The sequence below is a fragment of the Megascapheus bottae genome, chromosome 18, assembly GCF_031878675.1.
Source record: "Megascapheus bottae isolate mThoBot1 chromosome 18, mThoBot2.hap1, whole genome shotgun sequence".
NCBI lineage: Eukaryota > Metazoa > Chordata > Mammalia > Rodentia > Geomyidae > Megascapheus > Megascapheus bottae.
The window spans coordinates 39,651,264-39,676,833 of record NC_143526.1 but is presented as its reverse complement, the minus strand read 5'-3'; the positions used below and the strand labels follow the sequence as shown (position 1 = coordinate 39,676,833).

The window sequence follows — 25,570 nt, the reverse complement described above, 5'->3', positions numbered from 1 at the left end:
CTTATCTCCAATTAATCACCAGAAAACTGCAAGTGGTACTGTGGCTCCAGGGGTAGGGCAGTAGACTTGAGCTGAAGAGCTCAGGAACAATGCCCAGACCCAGAGGTTAAGCCCCATGGCCAACAAAAAAAACCCCAAAATAACAAAACAACAGCAACAAAAACTATGCCAACTGCAGCGGTTCCTACTTGTAATCTATCTTCTCAAGAAACTGAGAAACACTGTCCACAGCAAGCTCAGGAACAAGGCTGTGAGAATCCTTGTCAACCACAAAACAACTGCTACATTCTTGTCACCCCAGCTTTATGGGAAGCATAAATAGAAGAACTGTTGTCCAGACTGGCCCAGGCATAAGTGAAAGACTATTTGAAAAGTAACAAGCAAAAAAAGACTTAATGGTGGGAGGCTGTGCTGTGATTCAAGTAGTAGAGCACTAGCTTGAGCTGAAGGGCTCAGGGGCAGCACCCAGGCCCTGAGTTCAAGCCCTACAATGGGGAGAAAAATAGGCTAATGATATAGCTCAAGTGGTACAGTGCCTACCTAGCAAGTACAAGGCACTGAATTCAAACCCCAGGTCCTGAAAATGAATGAATGAATGAATGAATGATAAGGCAGAAAGAAGAATAGTATAATGAATAAAACAGCATTCATGTTTCCACATCAGCATAAGATAGCAAAAGCGGGGCACTTCACAGCTGTTTTAAAACAACTGTGACAATATTTGCAAGCACAGTAGAGAAGTGCCATGTAGTTATTTATCTCTTGAACCATCTACATGGCCTTCACCTCTGCTGGGGTGGAGAGCTGTCCCAGACCCTCATGCTAGAAGAAATAGGTGATCTAAGGCCATCCCCGAGGACCAGATAATGTATTATCTTTTCCTTCTGCTTTTCCAATATATAACCAGTAGACATGTGGCTTTGTAATCCAGGAACAGAAGCATTTAGTGTTGCTAGTTTAAACTCCTAAGAAGCTAAGCAAGTTTGTAATCATAAGGGAAGTAAGATGAGGTAAGCCCATTCACTGGTGGTTTTCAGATTCACTCCTCCAATCACTTACTAAGAAAGAACAAGAATGGATAAAGGCAGGGGCCAGGGTTTGGCCTAGTGGTAGAGTGCTCGCCTAGCATGCACAATGACCAGGGTTCTATTCCTTGGTACCACATACATAGAAAAAAATCGGAAGTGGTACTCTGTCTCAAGTAGTAGAGCTCTAGCCTTCAGAAAACCCAAGGACAGTGCTCAGGCCCAGAGCTCAAGCCCAGGACTGGCAAATAAAATAAAATTAAATAAAATTAAAAAATGGATAAAGGCAAAGTCCAATGGAACAGATTCTTATGTAAGAAATTCAGAACCACTCTGATTTTTTAGCCAACAAGAACTGAGAACCCTGAAATGGGAGTGGCTTGCACTCACCTGGGAGTTCACCTGGGGCTGCATCATGGGTCTCATCACAGCGGCAGCACCAGCATTGGGGGTTTCCATCTTCATTTCAAGTGTCTGCCGGCTCTGATTCAAAAACTGGAGGGAGGCATGGTGGTTAGATGGCAGGTTTAGTGTACTAATGAGCCCAAACAGCACTCCAAACTCTTGGCACTGCCCAGGAAGTCATGGTAATAACCAACTGTACAGCTTGAAGAATATATTAGCAGAAATATAAATTTAAAGTTGTTTCCTCCTGAGATTACTCAGGCATTTGAAATAGCTCCAGCTTGATGAGAGTAATTGTGTGTGTGTGTGTGTGTGTGTGTGTGTGCGCGCGCGCGCGCGCGCGCGCGCGCACGTCTTTTGCCAATCCTGGGTCATGAACTCAGGGCCTGGCCACTGTCCTTGGATACTTTTTGCTCAAGGCTAGCATTCTGCCATTGGAGCCACAGTGCCACTTCTGGCTTTTCTATGTATGTGGTACTGAGGAATAGATCCCACGGCATGCATGCTAGGTGAGCATTCTACTACTAGGCCATACTCCCAGCCTGAGAGCAATGTTGAATAAAGTATTCATCTGTTATTTTTTGGTGAAATTATAAATGGGCTGGGCACTGGTGGCTCACACCTGTAATCCTAGGAGGCTGAGATCCTCAAACGGTAGAGCCCTAGCCTTGAGCTGAAGAGCTCAGGGACAGTACCCAGATCCTGAGTTCAAGCCCCATGAATGACAAGAAAGAAAGTAGTAGTAGTACAAAAGCTGTCTTTCAATTCTTGATTCTGACCAAGATGACAGGTTAAGCCAAATATGACAGAATGGTACCCTATCAAGGTACCACTGCACTCAAAAGCACTTCCCATCACTGACCCTCTGATGAAGGCAGAAGCCACTGTTCCCAGTGAGCTAGGATAAACCATGACACTCCTAATCCCTAACATGTCCCTGGAAACTTTCAAAGCCCACCCGGTATATCGCTCTCATGATTTAACAAATGTTCAGTGACTCATCATACGCCTATAATCCTAGCTACTCAGATCTGAGGATTGTAGTTCAAAGTCAGACAGGCAGGAAAGTCCATGAGACTCTTATCTCCAATTAACCATCAGAAAATCAGAAGGGGTACTGTAGCTCAAAGTGGTAGAGCACCAGACTTGAGCTGAAGAGCTCAGAAACAAGGCCCAGGCTCAGAGTTCAAACCCCACAACTGACAAAAAATAAATGAATAAATAAATAAATAAATAGGAAGATGATACATCTTCCCTGTGTACCTATACTGACTTTTAAGAATACTCATGAACTAGAGTTTCTGGCTTCCTGGATCCTAAACTCCAGTCAAAACTCTTCTATGTATAAGGTTTAATTTTATCACCCTTAATAATTCAACATACTTAAGATACAAAACACACAATTAATTATACTTTAAAACATTAGTTGGGGATTAAGGAAATAATGGGTAAAATAGAAATTCTCGAAACATTAGGGGGTAGGGAGGAATGGGAAATTTTATAAACCATCCAGAAAGTAGCTTCCTTTTTTTCTTAAGAATATGGAAACTGGGGCTGGGAGTTTGGCCTAGTGGTAAAGTGCGTGCCTAGCATGCACAAAGACCCGGGTTCGATTCCTCGGTACCACATGCATAGAAAAAAGCCAGAAATGGTGCTGAGGCTCAAGTGGTAGAGTTCTAACCTTGAGAAAGTCCAAGGACAGTGCTTAGGCCCTGAGCTCAAGCCCACGACTGGCAAAAAAAAAAAAAAAAAAAAAAGAATATGGAAACTGTCAGTTGTGGTGAAGCACAGCATGCAGACTGAGCCATGAGAATTGTGAGCTGGAGGTTATTATAGGCTATGTAAGTCTAAAACAAAATAAAAGTCGGGGGGCAGGGGACCTACAATCAAGATAGTTGTATTTGGTTGTTAGTATTAAGGACTTTAAAAGAAAAGTATATTTCAGACTAAAAAAATCATCAACAAACACCTTTTCCCCAGAACAATAATCCTCTCTAGCATTCTATCACAAATATTCATTAACAAGGAACCACTTATGCAAATGAAATCTTATCTAGAAATGAGGACAGAATGAATGTGTCTAGTTGGTGTAGGTGGAATGTAGTCTGAAGACCAATGAAACAAGCAAGGTAGGAGTCTCCTCCAAGTGCTGGCTGATTACCTGCTGGCCCTGCAGCCTCTGCTGAAGTTGCATTCTAAGCTGCTTTGGGGTGTTGGTGCGGGGTCTCATGATGTTGGCCCTAGGGTGCATCCCTTGGAGAGGAAAAGTGCCTTGCTGGTTCATCTGATTCATCATTGAGTTAAACGATGGTGATTGTCCCTGAAGATTAAAGGCCCCCTGTATTGGTGGTCCCTGGGTTGGGTACGTCTGTCCATACAATGCTGCCTTTTGATCCATCATCACTGCTGCTTCTTGGCTTTGGAAAGCATCCTGTTTGGGCTCCAAAGCCTGCCCCTGGACAGGAAATAAATCAATGAGCAGTAAAGTTAGTACATCTGCAAAAGCAACCCAAAGCAAAACATTTTAAAAAAGATGATAAAGCCAGTTACATGTGAACAAACGTGGATATCTCAGAATTCCAAAAGCAAGATCAACAAGGTTAGTATCTAAAATTTCTATTCAGAACTGTGTCCTAGTACCTAGCATAGAATCTCACATCAAAACAACACTCAAAATATTTTCTGAACTACAATGTTTCAAATGTTGAAGAAAAGTATTACTTGTGCCAGATTTCAGTTTTCTATAACAAACATGGACTTCACAAGTCCACACAGAAAATAAACCAACTAAACTGTAATTCAGAAAATATTTGAGTGTTGAATATAAGAATCTCATGAATTTCCTGCCCCTGGCTGATGCCTATAATCCTAGCTATTCAATAGGCTGAAATCTGAGTTTGAAACCAGCCTGGGGCAGAAAATCCACAAGATTCTTATCTTCAATTAACAACCAAAATGCCAGAAGTGAAGCAGTGGCTCAGTTGGTAGAGCACTAGCCTTGAGCACAAAAGCTCAGGGACAGTGCCCAGGCCCAGAGTACACACACACACACACACACACACACCACTTAAATTTCATTATGACAAATAGCCTTTTGCGATAATTTTGTAATATGAGTAAATAAAAAAAAATACTAACTCTATGGGGAGGGGGAGATTAAAGGCCTGGGGCAAGGCCATTGCCTAAAAGTTCAATCCCCAGTAATAACTGTTCCTTAAAATAACTAAAAGGAAAAGTAGACTCCTTTTACCGCTCTCCATCTGATCTTGCTAACTTCCACTTGCTTTCCAAAACCCCAAGTTCTCTACTGCCTACTGCCTAAGTTCTTAGTTTGCTGTACTGCTTCTGGGTTTGTTTTTGTTTTGAGGCTTAAACTCAGGGCCTGGGTGCTGTCTCTTAAACTTTTTATGCTTAAGGATGGCACTCTAGGAATAGGAAAGACATGGGTACAGGCCTGTTTTCCTGGACATGCAAACATACATACTCATGGTACACACACACACACACACTCTCTCTCTCTCTTATCTCCGCATTAATGCAACTTACCTGATTTACAAGCTCAGGGATACCCAAAGCTCTGTCAATTTCTTCCAGACCTGTGGCATCTGTATTGCTCAAGAGAGTGTGCAACTGATCCAACAATGCTCTCTCATCACTCTGGCCTTCCAGGTTAGAAGGTGGCCCAAGAAGATCATCCAAGGAATTCCTAAGAATAGGCCTAGAAAGATGTTTGTGATCAATTTTAATGGTGTTAGGGGCTCAGGTTGTGGTTTTGTAGTACAGAACTTGGCCAACATTTATGAATCCCTAAATTTGATCCCCAGAACCACCAAGGAACAAAAGAAAGATGAGAGCTGCTTTTTTGACAAATAAAACATCATATAACCATGTATAATATTTTAACATACAATAGTAACTCACATACTACACATATAAATAATAAACCAGCTAACGGTGAATAGTAAAGAGCAAAAAAGATTTACTATAAAGACTTTTTCATTTGAAAACATCATCAGGCCATCTTAGAGTACCACTGTATCTAGCTAATATCCCCAATGCCAAAACTTACCTATAAATGCCAGATCCTAGGTATTTGTAGTTAGCAGAGATTGGGGATAGAAAAGGTAGGAGAAAGTGCTACTTTCTGTACAAGAATACTAGTAACGGGGCTGGGAGAATGGCCTAGTGGTCTAGTGGTAGAATGCTTGCCTAACATGCACAAAGCCGGAAGTGATGCTGTGGCTCAAGGGTAGAAAGCTAACCTTGAGAAAGGCCAAGGACAGTACCCAGGTCATGAGTTCAAGCACCAGGACTGGTTAAAATTAAAAAAAAAAAAAGAAACAAAAAAAAAACACTAGCTACAACACTTGAAAGTTGGGGAGGCATCAAAAAAAAAGAAAAGGAGGAGGAGGAGAAAGAGGAGGGGGGAGGAAGAAGAAGAGGAGGGGAAGGAGGAGGGGGAGGGGGAAGAGGAGGAGGAGGACAGAAATATTGCTATCCATGAACTCAGAGGACTGCCAAAAGAGTTTTTTTGTTATACTTAACTCACAGAACTTGTATCAACAAGTCTAATAAAATTACATACACTCAAAGCAACCTGTCATGTCTTCAACACACGAAAGAGAAGCAAGATATCTATCCTGCATAAGAAAAGCTCTGTGACTGTGAAATTTGTGTCTATTACTGAGAAGCAGCCTAGTTAATGTAATCATGTAGTGATTTCACTGTCTACTCATTCAATCCAGTTTTTTTTTGTTTTGTTTTTGCCAGTCCTAGGGCTTGATCTCAGGGCCTGGACTCTGTCCCTGAGTTTCTCTGTGCTCAAGTTTAGTGCTCTACCACTTGAGCCACTCTAATACTTGAACTATAGCACCAATTCTAGCTGTTTCTGTTTATGTGGTACTGAAGAATTGAACCCAGGGCTTCATGCATGCTAGGCAAGCACTCTACCACTAGGCCACATTCCCAGCCCTCAATCCAGTTTCTGTTTGGTGTTAAGAGTTGATATTGGGCCAGAAGCATGGCCTAGTAGTAGAGTGCTTGCTTAGCATGCGTGAAGTCCTGGGTTCAATTCCTTGGTAGCACATACACAGAAAAGGCTGGAAGTGGTGCTGCAGGTCAAGTGGCAGAGCACTAGCCTTAAGAAAGTCTAAGGACAGTGCCCATGCCCTGAGTTCAAGCCCCCAAGACTGGGGGCGGGAAAAAAAGTTGATAAACAGTGGCCTCTTGCATGTAAGTAAAACGATAAACAAAATGTAAACTATAGCTGGGTGCGGTGATTCACGCCTGTAATCCTAGCTACTCAGGAGGTTGAGATCTGAGGATCGTGCTTCAAAGCCAGCCAAGGCACTAAAGTCTGTGAGACTCTTAGCTTCAATTAATCACCACAAAAATGGAAGTGGGGCTGCAGTTCAAGGAAGAAAGTGGTAGCCTTGAGCTGAAGAGCTCAGGGACACCTAGGACCAGAGTTCAAGCCCCGGGACCCGCAACCATTCATTTTCACCATTATCCTAAAAATGTTTTAAATAATTTTAGAAAATATATTCAATCCTTAAAATTTCTCAGAAAACCTGAAGCTTATCCTCTGAACAGGACTTTTGTAGATGGTAAGAATATGCATTTATCTCATCAAATGATTGTACCTTACCCTCTTCATAGTGTTATGAAAGCAGTCCTCTCACCTGCAATAGGAAGACCTCAGAGCTGAACAGTACAATTCTGTCTTGTCCCTCCCACATGGAAGCTTCAGCAGCCAGTAACTGAGTCCCGTTCCTATTCTGACTCTTCTAAATCCAATGCTTACATTTTCCACAGTCACAGAATAGGAATAAAGTCCTACCTGTTTTGTGTCCCTTGAGGACCTTGTTCCATGGACAAAATGCCATCAGGCCAGGAAGCTGGTTGAGTAGATGGTGCTGCCTGGCCATAGGGACTGACTCCCATTCCCATAGGAATCTCAGCAGGCCCTGGAACATGAGGAAAGTTTAAATTTTCAAACGGGCCAATAGTAATAATTACCCTTAAAATATCTCATTTTCTTTTTCTCTTCTTTTACAAAAAGTACTTACTCATTTGAAGCATTTGCTGCTGCTGCTGCTGCTGCTGTTGTTGTTGTTGTTGTTGCTGCTGCTGCTGCTGCTGCAACATTGGTCTTGTACCTGGTATGCTATTAGACCGAAGAGGCAAGGTGGGTATAGAGCCCCCCATTGCAGGTCTGGGTATGGAAGTGTTGTAATCACCTCCAGGTCTTCCAATGGAGTTTGAACTGATAGCTTCCATTCTGCTGGCTTTCGGATTTGGTAGGCCCCAGTCTCCTGAGGATGGTGTCTGGCTTACAGTCATATTTCTGTTTGGTCCACCTAGAACAGAAAGGACCAGGTCTTTTCCATACATAATAAAAATTCTTCCAATGTCACACAAGTACAACTATTATACACACACAACAACAACTCTGACAAAACACTATCATTCTAAGAATTAGACTGGTGAGCTCTGAAGATGGTTTCAATAGGCCCTCTTCCCGCATTCACATACTCATCACAGGTTAGAAAAACGACCTAAATCAGATTATGATTTTAAATACTCAAGACATAGAATAAATGAAAGACAGTTGTGAAAGGAACATTATATTAATGATACTATGCGAATGATATGAAAAACGTTGTTACTTAAGCCCAAGTATTTAAATGGTTTTAAGTATCTGAAATTTGCTTTTCCCAAAGCAACTTTTAAACATACATATTAGAAGTGACCTACCAATATTTGAGCCATAATTTTCCTGACTATCTATCATTCGTGGATTCCCACCCAATATGGGTGGCTTTGGTAACATGGGGAAAGCATTGATATTTTTGACTGGAGGACTTGAGCCAACAGAAATAGGGCTATCTAGAGACACTGCGCGGTGATATGGAGGACGAATGGACTGTACAGACTGTGGACTTCTCAAACCTGTTGAAAACATAGAAGCACAATGAATAAATGATTATTTAAGTATTAAAACAAGACAAGTACCAGACACAAACACCACTACTACTTACACAAGAATGTCATTTTCACAAAAACAAACACAAGATAAATAATCTTAAGTGTTGGCAGAACTGCTTGGGCACTCTTCATTTCATACTGAAATATCTACCAGGCTGGTGGGAGTGGCTCAGTGTCAGAGGAACTTAGGCATATAGAAGGCCCTGAGTTTGATTCCCAACTCCATGAAGAAAAAAAGGAAAAGGCGTATAGAAGGGAAAGGATAGGATACTGTCTCCACCAAATAGCCAAAAAGGGGAGAGCAAGAAAGAAGACCTTTATGCCAAATAAGAAAATAATCTCAGAAGGAAATTTTTTTAAGTATGTTTCCAACTCCTGGTGGTTCTGCCATATGTATTGTTTAGGTCTTAGTCAAATTCTCTGTGGAGAGCAAAACACAAGCTCTAGCATCTACTAATGTGGATTCTGAGTGTTATGGCTATTAGAATATTACTGAGAAATGGGAATTCAAGCTGGGCAGCAGTGGCTCACGCCTCTAATCCAAGCTACTCAGGAGGCTGAGATCTGAGGATCATGGTTCAAAGTCAGCCTGGGCACTAAAGACCGTGAGACTCTTATCTCCAATCAATCACTAGAAAACCAGAAGTGGCTCTGTGGCTCAAGGGGTAGGGCGGTAGCCTTGAGCTAAAGAGCTCAGAGACAGTGGCCAGGCCCAGAGTTTAAGCACCATGACTGAGGGAGGGGTATATGGGGAAAGATATCCAAAAAGCTTTCAAAAATACAGTGTTACCTGCTGGGAATGTGGCTTAGTGATAAAGTACTTGCCTATCACACATGAAACCCTGGGTCTGAGTCCTCGGTACCACATAATCAAAAAGGGCAGAGTGGTCCTGTAGCTCAAGTGTAGAGTGCTAGCCTTGAGCAAAACCAGCTCAAGGACAGTATCCAGGCCCTGAGTTCAAGTCCCAGGACTGACAAAAAAACAAAAACAAAAAACATATGCATTTAACAAGTAGTACAGCAGTTAGTATATAAGAGTCAGGTTGTTTGTTCTGGTTATAAGTGCTAATTATAATACTGGGAATTATACAAATACACAGAGTGCATGCATACATGCACGCATGTGTGCGCGCACGCACACACGCATGCACACACGCATACACACACGCATACACACACACACACACACACACACACACAGCAAATCTAGTCTGACTTACCCAAAGAATTAGCTCCCTGAAACATATGTTGCTTGGTCCCTAGATGACTGCCATTTGTGGATAGAGGATTATTATTGTAAAAGTCAGAACTTGTCAGGTCACCGAGAATGGCATCTAGATTATCCAGGTCTCCAGATCCCTGAAAGTACAATGTTAAAGATTAACCCACATGTGCTCCTAGAGACACTGCTGAGTACATATAGCCATGGAAACAAAACATAGGAGATGACACAGCAGGTACTTGAGATAATAATGCCTCATTTAAAGTTGGTTTTTGGAAATGGTGTTGTGGCTCAAGTGGTAAAGTGCTAGTCTTGAGCACAAAGAGGCTCAGAGACAGCACCTAGGTCCTGAGTTCAAGCCCATGACTGGCCCTCTCCACCACCATCCCAAAAAATTAAAGGTTGGTTTCTTACAATCCCACTCCTCATTTTCCTTGAGCCTCTGGTGAAATCACTGTATTTGGTGCTTTTGAATGACCCACTTTTTTCTATTTATCCTAGACATTTAATTCTCAAGCTACAAGTTATTTTTCAGCTAATAATCTGCACCAACTTAATCCTAATAAGTTAGAAAAAAAAAACCTGCCTCTACACATACTTTCTATAAACAGCATGATTAATAATGAGTGACAGGCTGGCACTTAAGACATTCCTAAGTAGCAATAAAGCAAGCTTGGTATAGAAATCTTACAAACATGAGGTTTAGTGAAGTTGAATCCAAGAGGAGAAGACTTCACCAAGTCTTTCATTTACTCGTTTACTTTTCATTTATACCTCCCTAAAACACAGTACCTCAAGCAATTTGGAATTATTCCAGAGTGTGATGCATAACCTAAACTGGATCACAAAAATCAAATTGAGGGGCCGGGAGTTTGGCCTAGTGGTTAAAGTGCTTGTCTAGCATGCATGAAGACCCGGGTTCGATTCCTCAGTACCACATACATAGAAAAAAGCCGGAAGTGGTGCTGAGGCTCAAGTGGTAGAGCTCTAGCCTTGAGAAAGTCCAAGGACAGTGCTCACGCCCTGAGCTCAAGCCCAGGACTGGCAAAAAAAAAAAAAAAAAAAAATCAAATTGATGGTGCTGAATCCACATTTTTCCCCCTGATTACTTCTTCCAAGCCCTTATCGGACCACCTGCTCATTCCAACAAAGAACATATTAATGAAAAAGAGCCATTAGCTGGAGAATAGGGTGTAGCTCAAGAGCTAGAGTACCTTCCTAGAAAGCACAAGACTGTAGGTTCAATTGCTCGGTACCACAAACATAGAAAAAGCCAGAAGTGGTCCTGTGGCTCAAGTGGCAGAGCTCTAGCCTTGAGAAAGCCCAAGGACAGTGCCCAAGGACAGGCCCTGAGTTCAAGCCCCAGGACTGGGAAAAAAAAAAAAAGTTGTTTAGTTAGGTGTGGTACACACTTGTAATGCTAGTAATAGAGAAGCTAAGACAGGAAGATACCAAGTTATAGGCCCATTTGAGCTTCACAGTGAGACCTTGTCTCAAAAAAAAAGTTATTTATACTCACATTTTACAAAATTCACACTTGATATTTCTAAATTGTGAAACACTTCTAAGACAAAAAAATACAAAAAGTGAAAATCAAAAACAACTAACATAGCTAGGTTTTCTAACACACTCACACACAAACACAATTTCTAAAAAGTGAAGATCAAGAACAAATAACATTGCTAGGTGTAGTGACCCACACCTATAATCCTAGCTACTGGGGAGGTTGAAATAGTTGGTTCAAGGCCAACCTGGGCAAAAAAGTTACCAAGACTATCTCAAAAAACAAGCCTGGCATGATGATTCACACCTGTAATTTCAGTCACACAGGACTGTGGCAGAGGTAGAAGGATCTCTGTCCAAGGCTGGCCTGGTCAAAAGTGCAAGATTCTATCTGAAAAAAAATATGAAAAAAGCTGAGAGTATATCTCAAGTGGTGCAGTAGTTGACTAAGTAGGAGCCTGAATTGAACTCAGTACCACACAAAAAAATTAAACCAAACAAATCATCCAATTAACACAGAAACAATGAAATGTTGTAACTACGATGGCACAGAGAAAATAGATTACCTCTTCACTTGTTTCAGTCTTAATCTTTGAGTCTTTCTCTTGGCTGGAGCTGGGAACGGCAGAGCCGCTGCTCTGCGTCACTTTATTATCGATCCCTTCCACCGAGGGCTGTAAGTCTTTAGCGAGTGTGTCACTAGGATCATCCCTGTCCAGCAGGTATCTCAGAAGTGCGTTGTTCTCCTTCTTCTTCGGACTTAGCTGCTCCTGCTTAACATCTCCCTCGCCACAGGCAGTGACACTGGTGGTGTCTTTCCCTGTGGCTTCTGCAGTAATCTTGGCTACTTCAGCTGGTGAGTTCCCATTCTGCAGCAACTTATGCAAAATGCGATGCTTCTCTTGCAACAGTGACCCATGCACATTGGATGTGGAGGACACACCACCCGGTGTTGAGGATGAAACTCCAGAGGGGCTGGTGACATTAGCCGAAGAGTCTTTACAACTTGAATCCAAAGGGGAGTTGGTCAAGGAGGAATGGCCTCGGTCATCAGAGGAGCAGGTAAGCAACTGTAGTAATTTCTTATGGCCTTTGCTTTCCAAAGGCCCCCTTGGATTTTCAGATCCTTCTCCACTGTTCTCCTTATTTTCTTTGTCATTGAGGTGATCTCTGCTATTAGACTGACACGCTGAACTCTCCACTGCATTCTGGTCACAGTATAAGCTGAGAGGACTCTTTGAATCCTGACTATTGCTCCCTTTACTTGGCTGACTCATATTCATATTGGGAGAATTATCCAATTTGGGACCAGGTGACGACAGAGTAGATAAAAGAGATGTCCCCACTCCCTCACTGATGGCTTGCAGGGCACTAAGAGAACTGCTAGAAAAGCTGTGGCTTGAGGTACTGCCAGAAGAGCCCATGGGGGAGTGCACGCCTAGATGTGGAGAAGAAGAAAATTACACTATCAGACATTATAGAAACAGAAACAAAAACACTACTTCAAAGTGTCTACCATAAAATTGATTCACTCAGAATGACAATAGTATGGAAAGAAAAAAATAAATAGAAGTAAATTCTAACAAGAATACCTGGAACAGGAGAAAACTGGTGTGAGGCCATCTTTGGGCTCCCACGATTACGAGGAGAGATCATGATATTCTGCTGGCTGGAGCCAAGACCAGGACTGCCATGTGGGGGGCTACTCATGTTCAGCCCATAGTTGTTGTTCTGGTAGGAAGACGGTGACTGCATGCCTGGCCCAGGGGTCAGTGAAGCTATGTTACTGGAAGCCCCATACCTAGCAGCACTCATCTGCCCTGTGGTGCTGGGCTCTGCCAAGCCATAGGCCCTGCCACTCAGCATCTGTAAGCTGTGGTTTGGCGACATGCTCATGCTGCCTACCGAACTGCCGCATCCGGCTGCAGGAGGTCTAATGCCTTGTCCTACAGGATTTGGGTTTGGTCTATACCCATTCTGTTCTCTGCAAAGAAACACAACGTAAAACTTTTACTAAAAAATTACAAGAATTAAAACAATGAGTCAGACTTAGGAAAAGAAAGCATCTTTTAATAAACTGAAGCTTATTAAATGAGCAGTACCACCACATGTTACCTGGAATCTTTGCGGCATATCTAGCTTACCCTGCAAGTATCGGGAAAATATTCAAGATAATCAAAGGACGAATATCCTCCTTCACATGTTCTTCATTTATCATTGCCAGCACCAGTAGGTGCTTTCTTTTGTTGTTAAGTGAGCTTTCAAATTTTAAATTGAGTCCCTAAAAATCACTAGAAATAAAAGGTAACACAAAAGCAATCACTTTGTGATTACCTAAATATTCATACTTTTTTTAATTCACTACCCTTCCCATTTCCCAGGAAGTATTTAGTGAATATATAATTTGCATATAATTTACCTTGGGGCTGGAGTTTAGCCTAGTGGTTGAGGGCTTGCCTAGCATGCACGAAGACCGGGGTTCAATCCCTTGGTACCATAGAAAAGCCAGAAGTGGTGCTGTGGCTTGAAGAAAGCCCAAGGACAGTCCTCTGGCCCTGAGTTCAAGCCCCAGGATTGGCCAAAAAAAAGTATGCATATATATATATATATATATATATATATATATATATATATATCACCTTAAAGAAAGCAATCTAGCTGAGAGCCTGGTGGCTCACACCTATAATCCTAATTACTCAGAAAGATGAGATCTGAGGATCACAGTTCAAAGCCAGCCCAGGCAGAAAAGTCTGCGAGACTCTTATCTCCAACTAACCAGCAGGAAACTGGAAATGGCACTGTGCACTGTGGTTCAAGAGTAGAGCCCTAACCTTGAGCTGAAGAGCTCAAGGACAGAATCCAGGCCCAGAGTTCAAGCCCCACGACCAACCTAAAAAAAAAAAAAAAGCAATCTAGAAATCTAAACTCACATAATCAACTCCATCAATACTGCTTTCTCTGTTTTCCTTTTTACACTAATAATAATGAATGCACTTAACATAAATGTAACCTCTCTACCTGTGAAGAAAGTGGGTTGAGACAAAGCCATGGCGATCATTTGTTACAGGGTTTCGGAAGAGTTTGCTTTTTGTCTGTGCAGTCACTATAGTTCCATCAGCCAGGGAGAATCGATACACAGGGGTTTCTGCATGGCCATGAATGTAAGCTGTGGAAAAACATGCTATTACTTACTATTATCAACAACTGGCAAAACAAATACATATAGAGAAGAAGAAATCGTATATCAAGTACAATTTTTCAAACTATGTGAAAGATTAGATCTGCAGCAAAAAAAAGTAGGTAGATTCAAGAATCGTATATACAAGGTCATGAATACAGTTAGTGCTACTGAGCATGCCCAACCAATAATAATCAAGACCAAGACTCCACATGTCTTTACCTTCTTGGTAGTGACGTTTCTGAGACCATGACTGTCCATCATTGAGACTAAAAAACCTCTGGATGCACCTTCGGATTATATCTTCAAAGCCAGGCCTCATGGAAGATCTCAGAGAATTTGTATCTATATTGACAACCTTTCCTATTGTATAGAAAACACAATATTCAAATCCTGTCAAGTATTTACTGTTGCATATCCATGATTTGGCATTGGAGGATTAAATGAAAGGTACTAAATCCTTACTCTGCCTTCTCAAAACTTCCGTTGTCTTTTCTCCTTAAGGACATAGTCCTGGCAGGAAGTTCTCACAGTGACATGTTCTGCTTTGGGTATAATAATGTATCCATCTAGGTTCTGGGATTTCCTAATAATATTTTAGTGGCTCATAAGAATTCTTGCTCCAGGAGGCAATTTAGTGTGGATCTCCATTTTAGATGGTCCCAAGAAGGAGCTTGTCACCAGAAAACCAAGGTGACTAGAGGATTCATGATTTCAGCCCATTCTGTCCACTCAGGAAGGAAGCTTTAACAAAAGAATCGGATGAACCTAGAATGTGCATGGCCCTAGGTTCCATCCTCAGCATGGTAGAGGGAAAAGTGAATCATGCACCCAATGAGAAAGGACCAATGTAGAATGTGCTAAAGAGATGAGCCTCAAGTAGCTGTTGCAAAGTCAGACTTTTTTTTTTTTTGCCAGTCCTGGGCTTGAGCTCAGGGCCTGAGCACTGTCCTTGGACTTTCCTCAAGTCTAGAGCTCTACCCCTTGAGCCTCAGCACCACTTTCAGCTTTTTTTTTTTTCCTATATGTATGTGGTACTGAGGAATCACACGGGGATCTTTGTGCATACTAGGCAAGCATACTACCACTAGGCCAAACTCCCGACCCCAAAGTCAGACTTTTTTTTGCAGTACTAAGGATGGAACCCAGAGCTTGTGCATGCTAAGCCAGCCCTACAATTTAGCTACAGACAAAAATCCAGACTTCTACTGGTGATTAATTCTTAACTTATTAATGGAGAAAAAAGTAACTAGGCAAAAGGAACTAATGCAGTGCAGGAAAGAGAAAATACTGTGCACTACACAGAGATTAGGAAAAATATGTTCTCAATCACATCCTCTGAGCTTAGTTCTGGATCCTGTGTCAAAATAAACCAGATGCTTAGGAAAAGCATACTGAAGGAAAAGCATACTGAATGAAACATATGAGAGAGAATAGTTTCTCTAGCAGCCAAACCAGGTTCTGCTGCTGCACCAAATCTGTGAAACAGACAGCTAGACACCACCAATTCTACCTTTGGTAAGATGGCTCTCATTCTTAAATGCTTACTAGAACAAAAAATAATGTATTTTCTAGTTTGGTATCTTCTTTCACAGTAAATCAGTACTGCTTTTGTAAAAAAAAGTAATGAATGAGATCATTTTTATAAGATGCTAGTCACTAAACTGCTTAGGTAAAAATACTTTTATTTAACATTTTCAGTAGCAAACCCGTGGCTCATACCTGTAAACGTAGCTGATCTGAAGGCTAAGATCTGAGGATCATACTGGGCAGAAAAGTCGGTGCTATGCTTACCTCCAATAATCTACTGAGAAAAAGCCAGAAGTGGCACTGTGACTGAAGAGGTAGAGTGCTAGCCTTGAGCACAAAAAGGCTCAGGAAAAGCAACCAAGCCCTGAATTCAAGCCCCAGGACCAGCAGTAATAATATTAATACTTGAAATGTTAAGAGGTACAGAAAGATCCACTCTGGAAATATAACATCTACAATTCCTGTCACCATCATTAGAAGGCAAGTAAATAGAAATTTTAGCCAATACAAACTAATATCCATCAGTGTAAAGACACTGGCAATTCAAAATACAAAACTCCTTTTCTGCTATTTTTTCATTTGTGAAAATTAATCTCAAGCAGCCTCAAGACCATTAACTGAAGATAACATACATGAATAGAGAACATGAAAATAGCTATTCTTACAAAATACAGTATATGTATGCTATAGATGTTATACACACACACACACACACACACACACACACACACACACACACTTTACCTGAAAGATCATGTCTGGTTATAAAGCTCTCAGGATTTGATGGAAATGCTCGTTCTCCTGTAGTAATGCGGCGTGCCACACAGATCATACAGGACTGCAAATCTACAATATAAAATTTATAATGACTCTATTTACTTTTGGATATATGTATTCAACAGACAGGTCAGGACCCAAATGTCAGTAAGAACATTACAATAAGCTGGGCACTGGTAGATCACGCCTATAATCCTAGCTACTCAGATCTGAGGATTGTAGTTCAAAGTCAGACAGGCAGGAAAGTCCATGAGACTCTTATCTCCAATTAACCATCAGAAAATCAGAAGGGGTACTGTAGCTCAAAGTGGTAGAGCACCAGACTTGAGCTGAAGAGCTCAGAAACAAGGCCCAGGCCTAGAGTTCAAGCCCCACAACCAACCCCCCGCCCCCCACCAAAAAAGTTACAACAGTAAAGGCACAAAACCTTAAGTATGGCTGTCTCAGCAACATGGATGTGCAAACAAGATGCTCTTACCCTCCCCTTCCTCCATCATAGCACGTGGCTGAGACAGGGCAAAGCACTGCATCGTTTCATATCGCTGGCGCACTTCAGGATTGGTGTTCATGTCTTCCAAAATATCATGTGTTGTTTTCATTAACATACGACAATTAAATGTGTGGCTTTTTTGTCTCTGGGTCTCATTTGTCCAGGAAACTCCATTAACTTTGGAAAACAAATTGAAATAAGTTTTTACAAATATGGTAACTCCAGTCTATTATCAAGAATTCAGGGAGGGAAATGGGTACCAAGACATGTGAAAGGGTATCAATGTATGTGAATTAATGCACCTTCTATCTGGCAAATATCATGTAACCCTTTTACTAATTACAATAAAAAAAAGAAATAAGAAAAAAAAGAATTCAAAGTAATAATACAGTTGTTTCAGAAATACATGACTAAAACTGAAATGATTAAGAGAAGATTAATATATCTCCTGTCCAAGAATGCCAGGCAAATCCATGAAGTACTCCACAATTGAAATAAAAATAATTGAAGCCACAAGCTGGTATGGTAGCACATGTCTACAGTAAAAGCTACTCAGGAGGCTGAAGAAAAGACTGTTGGGATCCAGGAACTCAGAACCAGCTTAGAGAACAGAGAAAGACTTCTGCCACAGAGTGAACAGTACAGAATTGAAGCTGTACTTTCTCACTAAGTTTGTCATCACAATACCTACACTAACATTTCAGAATAGCAATACATAAAAAATGAATAATTTTAACTTTTTAGCAGAATTTTGCTGTGCATCTGGTCCATTGGACCAAATTTTCAGGTAAAGGAGGTCACATTTGAAAATCTTGCTATTAGTCACTCATTTTTCCCACAGAAACGAGTTTCCAGGACTTCCTAAAAGTACAATAACGTTTTTAAGAAATAATCAAGGGAGCAACTGCAAGTCTGGCCTAGTGGTAAGAATGCTTGCCTAGTATGCATTAAGATCTAGGTCCAATTCCCTGGTACCACATACATAGGGGAAAAAAGCCAGAAGTAGTGCTGTGGCGCAAGTGGTAGAGCTCTAGCCTTCAGAAAACGCAGCTTGTAATCCTAGCTACTAAGGAGGCTGAGATCTGAGGATCAAGGTTTAAAGCCAGCAGGGCACAAAAGGACCTGAAACACTTATCTCCAATTAATCTCTAGAATATGGGAAGTGGAGCTTGGCTCAAGGGTAGGGTGGTAGCCTTAAGCTCAAGAGCTCAGGGACAGAGCCAGGCCAGAAGTTCAAGCTCCATGAGCCACCAAAAAAAAAAAAAAAAAAAAGGAATCAAGGGAGCTAAAAAAAATGTGTGATTGTGTGTGTGTGTGTGTGTGTTTGTGTGTGTGTGTGTGTGTGTGTGTGTGTGTGTGTGTGTGTGTGTGTGTGTGTGTTTAGAAAGCACACGCTAAAAGCCTAACTACAGCCGGGCATGTATACACCTGCTATCCCTGCAACTGAGAGGCAGATACAGGAGGACGATGAATTCAAGGCCTAAGCATAGGATGAGACCTGTCTGAAAACAACAAACCAAAAACGCAGAGAGAAAGCTTACCTATAGATTTTGGTAAGTTTTTAAGAAAATCCTTTCTGTCTTCTTCATGTAAGATATTGTAGACACTTGTGTTAACCAGGTCCTCTTGCTTATACTGCAGATACTGTGTAACATTTTCTGATACAAATACAATGTTTCCATCCCGATTCACCACAAACAAGAAACCATCCAATGCCTAAAATGGGATATATTAATGGAAGCTGATATAGACCAAACTGTAGCTCTTCCCCCAAATGCCCATGGCTGGAGTATCTCCCTTCAATGTCACTTGTACTTGAAGGTAGGGTCTTTAAGAAAGTAATTAATAACAGGGGTCATAGAGGGGCCGGGAGTTTGGCCTAGTGGTAGAGTGCCTGCCTAGCATGCACGAAGACCCGGGTTCGATTCCTTGGCACCACATACATAGAAAAAAGCCAGAAATGGTGCTGAGGCTCAAGTGGTAGAGCTCTACCCTGGGAGACAGTCCAAGAACAGTGCTCAGGCCCTGAGCTCAAGCCCAGGACCGGCAAAAAAAAAAAGTATACCACAAACCTAAGCAACAAAGTCAAGCCACTTTAAAAACAAAACAAAAGAAAAAAAAAACAGGTCATAGAGTAAGAATCTTAGTCAATATAACTGGAAAGACTAAAAAGATACCAGGATTGCACAGAAAAACCCATTTAAAAAATAAAAAACAAATAACAACAACAACAAAAAACAGTGACAAACTAGGAGAGCAAACTCAGGAGAAACCAATCCTGCTAACACCCTGATTTTGTTAGAGAGACTTAGATGACTAATAACAGCCTTAGTCAATAAATACAACAGGATAACATTACTATTGATTTACAATCACAACAACTGCCATTCTATTCATCTTAGCACCATTACTATGGAATATAGAAAAAGCAAAAAGAATGATTGGAAAGAGAAAAAAAAGATAAATACAGCACTAAATCTGTATGGAGCCTTTTAATCATGGGGAGGGGAGGGAGATGGCTAGATGTGTGACTCATTAGTAGAACACTTGCCCAATAAGCACAAGACCCTAGGGTTCCATACCAGGGGAAGGAAAGAATAGGCGTAGGTAGCAGATCAGAAATAGGTAGCAGATCAGAAGTTTCCTCCGGGAGTCTCCATGAATGAAAAGAGTTAGCGGAACTAAGGGCAGGCTCAATCACAGAAACAATAGGAGAGCATCAGAGTCACAAAAATGGTGACAAAGCATGGAAGGTTCACAACTGCACTATACCACATGATCACGTAAAATTTTACAAAACCAGATCTGTGCTAAAATATTCCTAAATACCACCTCTCTGAAATATTGAGTTACCTTTGTGGAATTATGAATTATGAATTCTTTCTTATTTCATTTTCATAGTTTTTTATGTATGTGCTTTCTCGGTTTGTAACTAAACTTTTATTAGGGTCAGGGCCCTCTAAGTTACAAATTGAAAATAAGGACATTGGGCCGGGACTTTGGCCTGGTGGTTAAAGTGCCTGCCTAGCATTCATGAAGACCCGGGTTCAATTCCTCGGTACCACATATAGAAAAAAGCCAGAAGTGGTGCTGAGGTTCAAGTGGTAGAGCTCTAGCCTTGAAAAAGTCCAAGGACAGTGCTCAGGCCCTGAGCTCAAGCCCAGGACTGGCAAAAAAAAGAAAATAAGGACATTTTATCATTGTGCCCAGAATAGAGTTCACTGTTTTACAGAAAGACATGTTTTATTTTAGTTCTTAAGACTCAACCAATAAAAATATTTTATCAATACAACACAGAACAAGACACTATGAACAGTAATACTCTTTATAGTTACCTGAAGTAAAAGTGGTCCTAAAGAGTCTTTGTCAATAACTCCCTGTCCTGTAGATGACACATCAGCTTTCTGAACATCATCGTCATTTGAAATGGCTTTTCCTGAAGAGTCAAAAAGTGATCCAATGAAAGCCATATCTACCAATTATAGACTAAGTCCAAGTAGTCCCCAGAACAGATATAAATACAGACAAATATACAGGGATAGTATCTGAAAATGATGCCACAATTATTTTTATATCTTAAATCAATCAAGATGGTTAACCCTAGCCTGAATTGAAGTCTCTACCAAAACAAGCTACCAAAAGGGCTGGACAACAGTGGCTCATGCCTATAATCCTAGCTACTCAGGAGGCTGAGATCTGAGGATCTTGGTCTGAAGCCAGCCCTGGCAGGAAGGTCCATGAGACTCTTATCTCCAATTAACCACCAGAAAACTGGAAGTTGCACTGTAATCCAAAGTGGGAGAGCACTAGCCTTGAGCAAAAAAAAGTTCAGGGACAGCACCCAAGCCCTAAGTTCAAACCCCATGATCTCCCCCCCCAAAAAAGGGGGGGCAATTAGGAGACTGGAGCATAGTTCAGGAGTTAAGGCCCTGGCTGGAATCCCCAGCAGCAACACCAACCATTAAGTGGGGGAAGAATGTGGGGGTGGGAGAAGGGAATAACAAGTTCCTTTAGAAAAACTTGAGTGTTTTTCTTACTTTCTATTACCTTGCTCTTTTATTTGTCGTATCTGTCTTACTGTTTCCTTTAAAATCACACATTTATCTGGTTTGACATTGAAATTGTCAATATCACTAAGATTTGCAGATATCAGTTCAGCCAGTTCTTCAATATATTTGCTCTCCTGCTCTCGCCTCCGTTTTTCACCACTGCAAGTAAGACTAAAAAGAGGGAGAAAAGCCATAATACACTTATCACCAAAAGTTGAGCAGACCCTTCCTATACAACATTCTCACATTCTCACATTCCCGGTAATAAACTCAGCCAGTAGAAACTAATAAAGTGGTTAAGAGAGAAGACTGACCCCAGTTAAAACAACAATGACAATGTAAGCCAGGCATGGTGGCTCACGCCTGTAATCCTAGCTATACAGGAGGCTGAGATCTGAGGATTACAGTTCAGAGCCAGCCCTGGGCACTAAAGACTATGAGACTTTTATCTCCAATTAACCTCTAGAAAAAACAGAAGTGACGCTGTGGCTCCAGGGGTAGGATAGTAGCCTTGAGCTCTTCAGCTCAAGCCCAGACACAGGCATGAGCCAGAGTTCAAGCCCCACAACCAAAATAGTAGTAGTAGTAATAGTAGGAACAATAATAATAGTAATATAAACCCAAAACTCAATTATATCTTTTTATTAACCAAGACGCCTACAGAAAAGTTAACCTGTCACTTCATTTGAAAAAGTTTTTTACCAGTAGGTAAAGAGTATTCCTTACAAATAACAAAAACAAGTACTATTATTAAGTTCCATGATCTTAATGTTTCAACTGATATATTCAAATTCAATGCCAATGACATTGGCAAGTACTTTTTATAACTGAGTAGCACTGTAGAATGACAGCATTTTATTTCTGATTTCTAATTTCATTCATGAAAAGAATGGTGAAACCACACAATGCCAAAATACAAAGTTGCATTTTTAAAGGATATCAAACTTCTTACCTGTACTAATACTGGCCATTTATTCCTAAACCCTTTATTCATAAATCAGCAACAACCAAACTACATCAAAAGGCTATTTCTTCAGTACCACTGCCTTGCCACAAAGCAAAAGATTACTGAGTGAAAATATTTTTAATCTAAAATGTACACAGGATATTGAGATATTATCCTTAAATATCAAAAAAAAACAAGGCTAGTGGTAGAGCACTTGCCTAGCAAGGTACCGAGTTCAATCCCTAATATGGGAGGGGGGAAGGAGAGTGGGGAAGGGATTTCACAAAACAAAACTAAGGAGGAAAGGGCCAAGCTAAGGTAAAGCATCTAGAAATAAACCACCTACCCCTGTCCTGGAGTATCACATGGCAGCTTGCGTTTTCGTGTATCAGTGGACAATAGATCCAAGGAGTTTTCTCCTAGTCCACTCATCTTGAAAGTACATCAGCAACTAAGAAAGAACAAACAAGATAAAAGCCATCAGCCAGGAGTGTGGCCTAGTGGTAGAGTGCTCGCCTAGCATGCATGAAGACCCGGGTTCAATTCCTCAGTACCACATACATAGAAAAAAGCCGGAAGTGGTGCTGTGGTTCAAGTGGTAGATTTCTAGCCTTGACAAAGCCCAAGGACAGAGCTCAGGCCCTGAGTTCAAGGCCTAGGACTGGCAAAAAGAAAAAGCCATCATGTTTCCATGAAAACATTACATCCTGTAATTCAGAAGTACTTTCTCTATACTAAAAATGTCATAGACCAGGTTCCACTTTAATTATGCAGAATGTCCAGATTCAAGAAAGCAAAGTTTTTCAGGTCCTACTGTAAATGTACATACTGATTACATGCTAAAAAAAATAAGACATTATCTTCATATTTAATAACTCATCAGAGACTGTCAAGTCTCCAATATTGATAAGCTGAATTTTATATCTACACAAATAAATCTTTTTGTTTTGCCAGGCCTGGGGCTTAAACTCAGGGCCTTGGATACTGTCCTTGAGCTTTCTCAAGGCAAGCACTCTACCACTTGAGCCACAGCACCACTTCTGAATTTCTGTTTATGTAGTGTTAGATATATGTGGCACTGAGGAATGGAATCCAGGGATTCACTCTAAGCAAACTTTACCTCTAGGCCACACTCCCAGCTCACAAATAAATCTTATCCTGTGATTTGGCAAGAAGTTCTCAAGTGGTAAATCTAGGTAGTGCTTTACTCCATGGACGATTTCATTCATAATACTTGTCATCTAATGTGTTTTACTTCTGTTGTGTAAAACACAACCTATGTTGTATAAATGACATTGCAAAACACTCCTGCATTCTGCTTCGAAAGCAGATTAAAATACCAAAGCTCTTGGGTATGGAGGGGTAAGCCCTATAGCAACTATTTTAATTGACCAATGGAAACAATGACATGCTTTGTTTCATTGATGAAGATGGTAAACATAGTATCGTACATCTGTTAAGAAAGAACAGCAGATTTTAATTCTTGGAGCTAGTTTTTGTTTAAAACTTTCAAAGTGCTAGACTCTTAAAAGAAATCATTATTCTAAAGACTCTAATATTCTAAATAAACATTTTGGATACAAAAATTCATATCACATTCTAACTAGTCTAAGGTACAGCCTGAAGGACACTAATTCCCACTAGGTGGCAGAATCCGATTAATAAAAATGATAAAATTCAACGCAATTTGCAGCTCAGACTTGAAATACATAGCTTTTTTTGTTGTTTCATTTTTGGTTTTGGTAAATCATGGAGCTTAAACTCTCAGGGCCTGGGTGATATCCTTGAGTCTCTTTGTGCTCAAGGCTAGTGCTCTACCACTTTGAACCAGAGTGCCACTTCTGGTCTTCTGGAAGAGATAAGAATCTCACAGACTTTTCTGTTCTGGCTGGCTTCAAACCAGGATCCTCAGATCTCAGCCTCCTGAGTAGCTAGGATTACAGGTATGAGAGCCACCAGCAACCAGCTAAGGAGTTTTTAAAAGCCATCAAAATTAATTAGGCATCCCAGGCTATAGCATTGTCTCTATGGATATATAGGTATAAAGGAGAAAAACAACAAATTTCATTTTACTATCTTAGTAGTAAAATGCAAAAGTTTATAAGCTGAAATGTTTTAAAAGATTTTCTGGAGGAGTTTTCCACTTGGCATAAGTTTGGAAGAAGAACTTAAAATAACTTTGCTTAATAATGGCTCAATATTATATTTGATGTGTACTCACAACCTCAGGATTACATTCTCAAAAATATCAATGTCATGCTTAGTATGTGCTTTTGGGTATGATCATCAACCAGAACCACAAAGTAATTTAAATAAATAAATGTGAAAGGAAATATCAATTGTCATAAAAGATAAAGTCTAGCTAGGCATACTATAATGGTGTATGCCAGTTAACCCAGCATGGCAGAGATGAGGGGCAGGGAGCGTTCCTTAAGTACAAAAGTAGATTTAGTACAGCTAGCTACATTATCAATAGGTTCATCCAAGGATTATTTTTACAGAGTAGCAAATAATCCACATATTCAATTTTTAATAAAGTAGGTGATCATAAATACTGAACATTCACTCTATTAAGCCATATTATTATTTTTTTTTTGGCCAGTCCTGGGTTTGAGCTCAGGGCCTGAGCCCTGTCCTTGGACTTTCTCAAGGCTAGAGCTCTACCACCTGAGCCTCAGCACCACTTCCGGCTTTTTTTCTATGTATGTGGTACCGAGGAATCGAACCCGGGTCTTCATGCATGCTAGGCAAGCACTTTAACCACTAGGCCAAACTCCTGGCCCCTAAGCCATATTTTATACATTCCTTCACTAGTTTTTTTTGTACTAATCCTGGGGCTTGAACTCAGGGCCTGAGCACTGTCCTTGGGCTTTCTTAATACTAGAGTTCTACCACTGGAGCCAAAGCACCACTTCTGGCTTTTTCTATGTATGTGTTACCAAGGAATTGAACCCAGCGTCTTTGTGCATGCTAGGCAATCACTCTACCACTAGGCCAAACTCCTGGCCCTTTACTAATCTTATTCAAAATAATATTAAGATTTTTTTTTTTTTGTCGGTCCTGGGGCTTGAACTCAGGGCCTAGGCACTAACCCTGAGCTTCTTTTTCTCAAGGCTAGCACTCTACCACTTGAGCCACAGTGTCACTTCTGTTTTTCTCTAATTATGTGATGTTGAGGAATTGAATCCAGGGCTTCATGCATGCTAGGCAAAAACTCTACCACTAAGCCACATTCCCAGCCTGTATGAAATGTTTCTACTGGAGAATTCTATCTACACTATAATAGTTGTCTAGTTGACATTAATGTGATTAATACATAATTTAATATGATTAATGTACACCTTAAGAGTGCAACTAGATATTCTATACTATTTCCTCAAATATAGCAAAAATAGCAATTTAGAATCATTTTCAGTACTATCAAAAATCTAACAGTATCTATATTATTCAAAAACATA

At 40.7% G+C, this 25,570-nt stretch overlaps 1 protein-coding gene and 1 non-coding gene across 6 annotated transcripts in view; one reads left to right on the top strand and one right to left on the bottom strand.

The window, feature by feature from the left end:
* Positions 1–25,570, bottom strand: part of Ncoa3 (nuclear receptor coactivator 3) — an 81,616-nt gene that overhangs the window by 5,447 nt on the left and 50,599 nt on the right. For all 5 annotated transcript variants that reach the window (XM_090352488.1, XM_090352489.1, XM_090352490.1 and 2 more), the window contains 17 exons: positions 22,459–22,563; positions 21,165–21,337; positions 20,453–20,553; positions 18,659–18,833; positions 17,106–17,294; positions 16,595–16,696; positions 14,543–14,683; positions 14,161–14,308; positions 12,735–13,126; positions 11,709–12,580; positions 9,638–9,776; positions 8,187–8,381; positions 7,499–7,789; positions 7,270–7,396; positions 4,977–5,148; positions 3,592–3,885; positions 1,416–1,520 (listed from right to left, as the gene is read on the bottom strand). In XM_090352488.1, coding sequence (XP_090208614.1) covers positions 1,416–1,520; positions 3,592–3,885; positions 4,977–5,148; positions 7,270–7,396; positions 7,499–7,789; positions 8,187–8,381; positions 9,638–9,776; positions 11,709–12,580; positions 12,735–13,126; positions 14,161–14,308; positions 14,543–14,683; positions 16,595–16,696; positions 17,106–17,294; positions 18,659–18,833; positions 20,453–20,553; positions 21,165–21,337; positions 22,459–22,544 — 3,702 coding nt within the window. In that variant the 5' untranslated portion in view covers positions 22,545–22,563. The remainder of the gene's footprint in view (positions 1–1,415; positions 1,521–3,591; positions 3,886–4,976; positions 5,149–7,269; positions 7,397–7,498; positions 7,790–8,186; positions 8,382–9,637; positions 9,777–11,708; positions 12,581–12,734; positions 13,127–14,160; positions 14,309–14,542; positions 14,684–16,594; positions 16,697–17,105; positions 17,295–18,658; positions 18,834–20,452; positions 20,554–21,164; positions 21,338–22,458; positions 22,564–25,570) is intronic.
* On the top strand, positions 17,508–17,610 carry LOC150050576 (U6 spliceosomal RNA). Its single transcript, XR_016538783.1, has one exon. It is a non-coding gene; the product is annotated as a U6 spliceosomal RNA (small nuclear RNA).